At 38.3% G+C, this 10,218-nt stretch overlaps 1 protein-coding gene across 1 annotated transcript; it reads left to right on the forward strand.

The window, feature by feature from the left end:
* Positions 1 to 642: 642 nt before the first annotated feature.
* Positions 643 to 9,330, forward strand: anxa11b (annexin A11b). Its single transcript, XM_057358873.1, has 15 exons — positions 643 to 816; positions 2,539 to 2,890; positions 3,194 to 3,225; positions 4,872 to 5,030; positions 5,138 to 5,225; positions 5,314 to 5,408; positions 5,495 to 5,608; positions 5,756 to 5,846; positions 5,940 to 6,019; positions 6,113 to 6,169; positions 6,368 to 6,461; positions 6,905 to 7,000; positions 7,410 to 7,468; positions 7,923 to 8,045; positions 8,198 to 9,330. Exons 2-15 carry the CDS (start codon positions 2,548 to 2,550, stop codon positions 8,255 to 8,257), a joined length of 1,491 nt encoding a protein of 496 aa, XP_057214856.1. The 5' UTR covers positions 643 to 816; positions 2,539 to 2,547; the 3' UTR covers positions 8,258 to 9,330.
* Positions 9,331 to 10,218: the final 888 nt, after the last annotated feature.

A 10,218-nucleotide genomic window follows, 5' to 3' on the forward strand; every position in this document is an offset into this window, starting at 1 on the left:
TAATCTCTGACAGACTCGTTTTTCTTCTGTTGTCCACACACGCTTCTGGTGCAACTGATGCCAACCCCCCCCCCCAAACCTCTCCTGTACTTCTGAACATGTTTATTTGAAGGAGATATGCATTCTCTCTCTCTCTCTGAACAGATGAGAGGGCAGGACACACCCGCCACTGGTGAAACACACTGTCGTTTTCATGCAAATCTTGTGTTTTGTTTGTGTTGGACACGTCATGTCACAAGCTTTCACATGACGTTCACTTGGACTGTCCTGCTGTGACTATTCACATTTAGGATGAAAAAATGTAGCCTCAAATATCCGCAGGGCTTAAAATATCATTGCTGCTTAGGTGATTTAAACAAATCTATATTCCAATGGAAGCCAGGCTATTCCATTACAAAATAACGTGGCTTGTTTTGATGCATCTTATTACTCTTATACAAGATCAAACTTACAAATCTTACAGACAATGAAGGAGGAACTCATAAAGAGAAGAGGGAGTGGGCTCTTTGGAATTGGGTCTCCACCTAGCAACCAAACAGAATACCTTAGCAACCATCCGTGTGCCTTTAGTTAATGTAATTATGTAGGTTGTTCATATATGAACGCCTGCGTTTGTTTCGTCCCTCGTGCACGAGAGGAAGTGAAGTGTGTTTGCTCTCGTGTTGGATCTGACTGGATGTGTGAGGAAAGACAGACAGGTCACACCCACTGCCACACACACACGGACACACTGTCCACATTACACACACATCACATCTACACGCTTCCGGATTCAGTCCACGGACACGCAGCGCGAGAATCACTTCATCCATTCCTGTAAGTATCATTTACAATGTTAACGCGCGCGATATTGCAACAATGTATCGAGCTTTCGCGGTCATTTCCGCCCTGTTCATTTATGACACGCACTAAATGTAACAAAATATAAATTCCACCCATCATTCATTCCGCGTTAAACTTCTTCAGCATCTCTGTCGATGTGTTTTTGTATAAAGTGAATGTGGTTTTAATGTGGTTTGTTCTCGGGGTGGTTCCGGCCGGTTTGTTTGTGTGAGTTGTGTAATCTTCACAAATATTCGGCTGCCATTTTTGTTTGGTTGAGGCCGATGGGACTGGGACAGAATAGTGTGTAAAGTTCACACTGAATGTAGTGTGTAGTATACGAGTGTGTGACTTTCAGGTGTTCAGTGCTTCAGCAGTTCACGTTTGAACACGAGATGTGCACGAGCAGGTTGCATTGCTGTCATGCAGCTGTGTGGTTCTGCTTCCCTGCGGTTTATACTGAACTCCCACTCAGAGTGAAAGAGGGAAATCTTCTCTTAAAGCTGCAGTGTGCAGTAGAACACACCTGATAAACCTGCTGGCCCACCGACACAAGTACTGTACATCATCTCATCTTGTGATTTGATATGTTAACACCTGTTTATATATACAAAAAAATCTCATCATGTGACTGGAGTGTTGGCTTTTCTGTAATAGGTAAAGATTACTCATTACTTTCAAATGTTTAATTGTAAAAATGTACAGTATGTGTTTCGTGTGTCTATTCATAGCTCATCATCACATACAAATATGAATATTGTAATAATTAATGTATTATTAATGTATAATCAGTGTACATTAATAAATGAAGAGTTTGGTTCCAAAATGAGAGAACTCCGTATTTAGAATTTTTCAAAAATCAAGTTTTTTTTATTGTGCATTTCAATTAATATCAGTCAAACTGCAGTTGGTTTGTTTTGATTTAAGCCATAATAACTCAAAAAAAAAAAAAAAAAATACAGCTAACTAACACAATAAAAACATTATAACACAATAAAAAACAAGATTTTTGAATTTGTAAAAAAACAGAGTTCTCAGTTTGGAACCAAACTCTTCGAATACTCTTGTTGAAATGTTTTTAGTTCTATAGCTTTTTTGTAATACGATTTTTATTGTCGCAGAGTGTCAACGTACAAAGAAAAATATGTAAAAAAAATAAACGTCAGTTTTCAGATGTATAGTTATGTTCACTGTTATGTTTAATTAATATATTTTTTGGGCTGCAAGATACATAGAAACTATCAAAATGTTTATTACAATGGTTTGCAAAAACTGGATAATTTGAACACTTCAAAAAGTTATGTATGTTCACTGCTTTAGGTCGATGCGCATAACAGAAAAGTCATGCTTTTTATTTGCAAATGTGAAGCATGTATGATTGAAGGTTTAATACCAAAATGTTTTAGTATAATTTAAATAGATTTTACAACCTTTAAGCATTATAGTATCTCAGATTGCATTATTTAGAAATTTATCACGCATCACATTTTTCTTCAATGCTGTGCAGCCCGAGATATAGATGATATTATATTAGTATTAATGTATGTCATGTTGCAGCTCTCTGATGTCACTGCTTGACATGATGAACAGTTTTAGGAATCTAGATTGACACCCAGTGACATTGGAGGCTACATTTGCAACCTTGTTAGTACCCATTCTGGTTCATGTTGGAGAAATCTGCATACAGTTACTGATATATTTATTATTTATCTCCAGGTGTCAAAGATGAGTTACCCCGGATACCCCCCTGCAGGTGGAAGCTACCCGCCTGCATCCGGACCGTATCAGCAGACCCCAGGTGCCTACCCACCCCAACCCGGCGCTTATCCGGCCCAGGGAGGATACTTTCCACCTCAGCCGGGAGCATTTCCTCCTGGAGCCGGATACCCACAACAGGGTGGAGGATACCCTCCTCAGGCTGGGGGCTATCCAGCTGCTCAGGGTGGAGGATTCTTCCCACAACAGGCGGGTGGTTACCCCGCCGCCCAGCCCGGGGGCTACCCGACCGCCCAGCCCGGCGGCTACCCGACCGCCCAGCCCGGCGGCTACCCGACCATGCCCCTTGCGGGTGAGTGCTGTTAGCGAAATTCATAAAAGGTTATGATGTGAAAACTACGTTTTTGATGTCCGGACAGGTGTCTGTAGAGCCTCTTGTTCAATAAACATTGATCTTAAAATCAAAAGTGTATGGCTAAACATCATTGCTGAAATGTTGTACTTAAATCAGATGCATTGTCTCTTGCTTTATCCTCGTGAACGTGACTTTGTAGATCAAAGACAACCTGCAGAATGATTCAAACATGATTTGTTTTGACATGGATGTGACGTGGATCGTTGTCAACGTTTAATCTGAGTTGTGTTATGTTGGCAGGTGGATGGGGCGGTCAGCCTGGCTTTGGAGCTGTAAGCATCTCTTTATTTCTACATCTCATGTTGTGTCTGATCCAGTTTGTTGTGTAGTTTTTCAACGCATAGACATTTGTAAAGCAGTAGTTCACTCATAATGAAAATTATTTTATTAATTACTGTGCATTACAGTTTATCACCGTTAACTTAAACTATTCAAACATTTGTGTAAAATGAAATCAAAATATACTGAATCCTACATTTCCTTTCGAAAAACCTACTACCAATAAGAAAAATGAGAACTGTTGCATTAGCAATAAACAGAGATATGTTTAAGTTGAGTGACTAAAATGAACTGAAACTAAAGTCAAAATAAATTAAACCTATATAGAATTCCAAAAATAATAGAAGGACAAAATCGCATAACAAAATTAACTAAAATTAACATGAAAACTAAGCATAAATAAAAGCTGATTCAAAACATTATTAAAATACTATATTATCAAACTATTGCTTTTTTATTTTTGTAGTGTATCAATAACAATCAAAAAGACCTCAAATTAATAAAACAAATGTTATAAAGTAAATAAAACTTAAAAGTCATAATGATAATCATCTTTGAAAATGTCTTAAAGGTGTCCTGAACTGGGCTTGTTTATTGTTTTATACTGTTGTATGAGGTCTACTCATGACGTTTGCTTGGTTTTTACATTCAAAAACATCAAAATCAATAAGTAATAGGCTATTTTCTACCCCAGTTTGGAGGCTGTCTCAACAAACACTCGGTTTTTAAGTGCGGGCCGCATTGAAGACTTGGAAGTAAACACCCACTGCTATGATTGGATGTTTCACCCACGTGAGCTGGAACGTCTTTCAAAATAAGCTTCAACCACGTATTCCTAATATCAGAATCCGAAGGAAGCGACTGTGTTCTTTCACAACCAGGCGCTGCACAATGTTGCATGTTTGTTGCTTGGTTGCTCTAAATAAAAATAACAGTGAAACAAGTCCTCACTTTTGCACATATGACACGGGGCTAGCCGCTCTCGAGAGCCCTTCGCTAAAGTGACAGGTTTGCCAGATCTTCACAGAAAAAAATAAGTAAATAAAGACAAGACGAAAATAAACCTTATAATGCAAATTGTTTATTTATTTTACGACCAAAAAATCTCAAAAACCATTTATTAAGACCTAAGTGCTGAGGCTTTTGGATCTAAGACCAAACAACAAGAATAAAAGCGCTTATTAATAACGAACATGGCAACACTGCCTTCCGAGCATAAACACAACACAGCGTGTCTATCACGGACAAAACAAATCTTTTGCCGAAAAATATGTCACTATGGTTACCAGTTTGTCAATCATCACAAATGCAGGAGTGTGTACTACGTGTACATGGCTAAAGTCATTCGCGAACCAGTGGGCGGGGCTAGAGAAGTAGTCGTTGATATTCTTCTGTGGAGGCGGTGTTCAACCTATAAATGACGTCATAGATAAGAGCATTCCAGGGCCTGGCGTTCGCTGGGCCTGGTGTCAACAAAAGTTGTCATTTCAGTAACAAGGGCGTCTTCAGTTCTGACACTTACAGGATGTTCGCTTGAATACGATTCCCTTTTATATAACAAAAGCTCAGGTTAAAATCGATTTCTTAATGCATGACACCTTTAACTCTTATAACTGCCCCTGTGTGTGTGTGTGTGTAGCCGGGAGCGGGTATGCCTCAGGGTTACCCCGGCGTTCCTGCCCCAGGACAGCAGCCCATGCCATCATACCCCGGTGCTCCAGTTCCCAACCCGTCCATGCCCGGATACGGAGGAGGTGTTCCAGCTGGACCCGCCGGACCCGCTGTTCCTGCAGTCAATGTGAGCGACGGTCAACTTCATGACCCTGCGGTTATTTCACTTGGTTCAGTGGACACGTGTTTGTCTTGAGCTGATTTTCTCTTATATTTGTCATAACGTCTGTGTAGAGGGGTTACCGTGGTACCCTAAAGGATTTTCCTGGTGCTGATCCACTCAGAGATGTTGAGGTCTTGCGGAAAGCCACGAAGGGCTTCGGTGAGAATGAACAATGTGTAGAACAACATTCTCAGACGGAGCGATCGGAGACGTGCATGAGTGAATCTGTGTTTTGTTTGCGTCACAGGAACTGATGAGAACGCTATAATCGAGCTTCTGGGCAGTCGATCCAACAAGCAGCGCGTGCCGTTGTTAGCTGCTTACAAAACCACCTACGGCAAAGTGAGCATTCATGAAAAAAGCATCCCATTTTTATTACCATAGTATTTCATGGTGAAAGAGCGATCGTTGCATTTTCTGATTCACAGGATCTGATCGGTGAGCTGAAGTCAGAACTGACAGGAAACTTTGAGAGTCTCGTCCTGGCGATGTTAAAGTCTCCCGCTCAGTTTGATGCTTCAGAACTCAAGGCGGCCATAGCGGTGAGACTTAAGGAGTTATTCACTCTTTGAATCCAAGACTGAGGGATGAATAAATGCAAAATCCTGACAGACTTCAGAGAAAAAGTGTCTTTGACTTGTCCGTACCTCTGAAAACAAGTGAATATGATGATGTTTGTGTGTGATCAGGGTGCAGGAACTGATGAAGCCTGTCTGATCGAGATTCTGTCCTCTCGTTGTAATGCTGAAATCCAGGAGATCAACAGGATCTATAAGACGGGTGAGTCGATGTTGTCGTACTCTAAAGATCCTAGAAGATGCTTTGAGTTAATGGACATTTATTAAATGCTCTTGAAAACTCTTTGTTGTTTAGACTACGGGAAAAAACTGGAAGACGCCATCAGCAGCGACACGTCTGGACATTTCCGTCGCTTGCTCATCTCCCTCTCTCAGGTAGACTTTCTGTCTCTCCGTCTGTCGCTGCAAACATAAACAGTATATATAACATATATAAATATCTAATAAAGGGTTCATCTTTGCTTTCAGGGTAATCGAGATGAGAAGGAGACTGTGGATATTTCTCTGGCCAAGCAGGATGCTCAGGTTGAGAAAACAGACTCTATAATTGCTTATATTGTCTTATATTTACATTTACGCTTTTATCCAAAGCTTCTTACATTGCATTATACTCTACATTTGTATAGTTTTTTCACCCGCGACCTAGGCGTTGCTAGTGCCAGGCTCAAACCACTGAGCTACATGGATGTATTTTGAGCTGCATGTGTCATGTTTGTGTTATAGAAACTCTACGCGGCAGGAGAAAAAAAAGTCGGCACGGATGAGTCTCAGTTTAATGCCATTCTGTGTGCTCGCAGCAAACCTCATCTCAGACAAGGTAAAAACCTCCAGCCCACCGCGGTTAAACACAGGAAGCACAGGAAGACCTTTGACTTCCTTATTCACCCGCGAGCATTTAATGTCAGTCATCTAGAAAATACAAAGACATTCATTTTACTTCCCGAAACATCCACATCAGCTGTTTGGATTGTTGTCATTTGCTCATTATTCTTTTGAAACCATGTGACTTGATTTTTAAGATCTTGCCTTTAACACACACAGGCAGACGTCTAATAAAATAGTTTACCAGCGAAGTATGTCTTTTTTCTGAACAAGGACAGTTTCTAGCTCCAAACTCAAAAAAGAAAAAAAGAAATCCTCAAGATTAAAAAACATAGTAGTTTTTGTTTTTCACAATTATAGCTGAAGTTGAAAATCATCTGTGACTGTCAATTAAAGTATTGAAATGTAAATTAAGTGACAGTGTGCTGATGTTTGCAGTTTTTCATGAGTATCAGCAAATGTGTGGAAAGGACGTCGAGAAGAGCATCTGCGGCGAGATGTCCGGAAACGTGGAGTCTGGCATGGTGGCTGTGGGTGGGTACTCCACTCTGATTGGTCCTGAGCAAAACCTTCAGCCAATGGCAGATCTAGTTAAAGCGGACGGGACATTACAGCTCTGAAACAGATTAAAACATAAACGAGCGTGCGAGTGACACGTTTGCTTTGAATAAGATGCAGATTTGAGCATAAAATGCCTACATGTTTTGCATATGGAAATATGGCTCTTATTTCAGCAGACTTGTAAAATGACTCTCTAAATCTCTCTAAACATTAGATTTCTAACTCTAGTTTTATTTACTGTAAGTAAAACATGGATGGCAATGTTGAATAGATTATTGTATTTATTATCAATAATAGGAATAAGTAGATATGTGCTGTTTTGAAGAAAATGAGAGAGGTTCGTGCCATGTGATGTTGTCCTGTGATTTGCTGTGTTTTTCAGTGAAGTGCATTAAAAACACTCCTGCGTACTTTGCCGAGCGTCTGCACAAGGCCATGCAGGTAAGTAATGTGATGTTGTGTACATAACACGTGTTCTGTTATATTCATACACGTCTGGACTCACACAGCCGCTGGTTTGAGGGTTCGATAAAAACAGTTTTTTCATTCAATTTAATTTTGACCATTTTTTTGCATATTGGTTCTTTATACTGTAAATTTCATTTTTGCTCTTGTTTAATATTTATTTTTAGTATTTAGTATCTTGGTTTGTATTTCATTGTCTAACCCGTCTTTCTCTTGAAGATAAAAAAATATATACAGTATATATATTTAATTGTACCAAAGTAAGAGACAACTCTAAGAACAAAGTTTATTTAAAACATTTAAATAAAAATACATTTGGTAAAACAGTATATGTGTAGGTTTCTTATATTCATGTGCTATCGTTGCGTCTTTGAAATGTTGGGAATGTGTCATGTTTTATTTTATTAAAACTGGTACATGTGTGTTTCAGGGTGCCGGTACCAAAGATCGGACTCTGATCAGGGTCATGGTGTCTCGCTCTGAGGTGGACATGTTGGATATCAGACAGGAGTATTTGCGTCTGTACGGGAAATCTCTCTACACCGCCATCTCTGTAAGTCACACACACATGATACATTATTGCTGCTTTGATGCAATGCAAATTGTAAAAGGGCTATAAAAAATTAAATAAAATTGTACTGTAGTAAAAAACTCATCACACACTTTTAATTCTTTTATATCTTTATTGTGTGTGTGTGCGCGCAGGCTGACACGTCTGGTGATTATAAAAAGCTTCTCCTGAAGCTCTGTGGTGGAAGTGACTGAAGAAACAGAAGACCGACAATCACAAACGTGCCATCGTCATATTAATCGAATACATATGAATAGTTACGTAACCTCTCTGTAGAGTCTTTGAAATACTGTACTCGCACTTCATAGCCAAATTAACATTTCATTTGTGCCTCAGAAATATTATGTAATATTACTCAATTGTTTTATTCTGTTGTCAATATCTAATCAGACTGTGCATGATTTCTATAGATATATTTTTGCATCATTATACGTTTACGTTATCTTCAGTACCGGATGCCAAATATGGGATCATGACTGCATTTGTGCCGTTGTTGAACATACTGGATCATCCCTCGAATAGAAATACAATCTGTTCTCCATTGAACATAACCAGACACATTTTAAATGCCTTAGAAAATGTTATATGCCTCGGAAAACTGAGTAACTTGAAGTGCTTTATGTCATAGTTTATATAGTGAGCTTTATGATATCTACGCAAACACAGTTCTCTAAAGATTATAAAGGATTATGTCAATCATTATTAAAATAAACACAATGTAATAGAATGTCAGTCATCATGAAGGTCTTATTGCATAAATCTCACAGAAATGTCATATTTCACCCCAAAATCGAAAGAAATTACATCTTGCATAAAATGTCCTTTACGACCAGATTTATTTAAAAATAATGTAGAAAGAAACTGAATAATCATGAATTCATTATCTCCATTACTGTAATGTAATTTACATTCGCATTTTTAAAAATGGTTTATTATTGTCAGAAATAATGTCACAGTACAGTTTTTCTGATATGCAGTTTATTTCTTTTGATGTTGGTCTGAAATATGATGACGGGACAGGTTTGTGTGAATTTTTGTGACTGCACCAGCAGAGGACAGTAAAGTCACCCATCATTCTTCATGTTCATCTCTAGTGTACAAAAGCTTTATCACCTGTTTATATGTTGTTCTGTTTATTGACAATGAAGTCTCTTTTAATTCAGGGATTAACTGACCTGTGTTTGTAATATGTTCACTAAACCAACTAATCTTTCTTTAACACACATCAGTGTGTGTGGAGAAATAAAGTCATCATGAATGATTCTCAGTGAGGTCACGCCGCATCTCTCTTTCATTAGACAACAAATGCACATGGGAGTGGCACAAAAATAGACGAGATTTGCATTTCAAAAGCATTTTGAACCTTGCCAAGCATAAACAAAGAACTTTCTTCATTGACCTGACAAAATACAAGACCACAATCATTCAAATCAATAATGAAATGCTATTTTCTATAACAAATTGTAGTGCCATTTGGTGTGTTTAGTTTACTCTTTCTATTACAATTAGATTATTAATTGATTTAAATTAAATAATGTTGAAAATAGTCAACCAAAATTATTATTATTTTTTAGTTAATGTGTGTGCACCATATCAACTCTGTGGCAAATAAAGTTATTTTAATAGTTATTGGAAATATGTGTGATTATATAAACTCTCACCCTCACTGGGTGTTTAATATGGAAACTCAGCTCAGCGGTACCCAGCTGGACTTTATTCAACAGCTTTGACAGGGAATTTATATTACCTTGAAAACTTTGTGAACCAACAAACCATGACATCTGCAGTGCAATGAAAAAGACTGGGGCTAGTTGTCACAATCAGGATAGGCTTATTTTTGTGTCAGAATCTGTACAGACAAAACCCTTTATAGTCCAAATGCTATTCCACATTTACACTTTTTCCCATTATACATTTCACAAGTAGAATCTTTGTAAGATGCCTTCTGGCACACTAAAGCAATAAATAAAGAATAACAACATTAAAAAAAAAACGAAATGATGGAAACGCTCTTATAAAAGTCAACACAAGAACACATTTTTCATAAAATAATTCAAAGGTATTGCAGAACATTTATGACCCACCTCATGTGTAGGATCACTGCATACATTGAGCTGGAAAATGGTATCTTGACATTATCTCAGAAAAAAGGTCA

Source organism: Triplophysa rosa, linkage group LG18, assembly GCF_024868665.1.
Source record: "Triplophysa rosa linkage group LG18, Trosa_1v2, whole genome shotgun sequence".
In the NCBI taxonomy this organism is placed as follows: Eukaryota; Metazoa; Chordata; class Actinopteri; order Cypriniformes; family Nemacheilidae; genus Triplophysa; species Triplophysa rosa.

Bases quoted from the DNA above. Each gene is read 5' to 3' on its own strand.
- anxa11b (XM_057358873.1), top strand. From the start codon at position 2,548: ATGAGTTACCCCGGATACCCCCCTGCAGGTGGAAGCTACCCGCCTGCA. The intron at 3,226-4,871 runs GTAAGCATCTCT...GTGTGTGTGTAG, and splicing joins GTCAGCCTGGCTTTGGAGCT to CCGGGAGCGGGTATGCCTCA. The intron at 7,469-7,922 runs GTAAGTAATGTG...TGTGTGTTTCAG, and splicing joins GTCTGCACAAGGCCATGCAG to GGTGCCGGTACCAAAGATCG.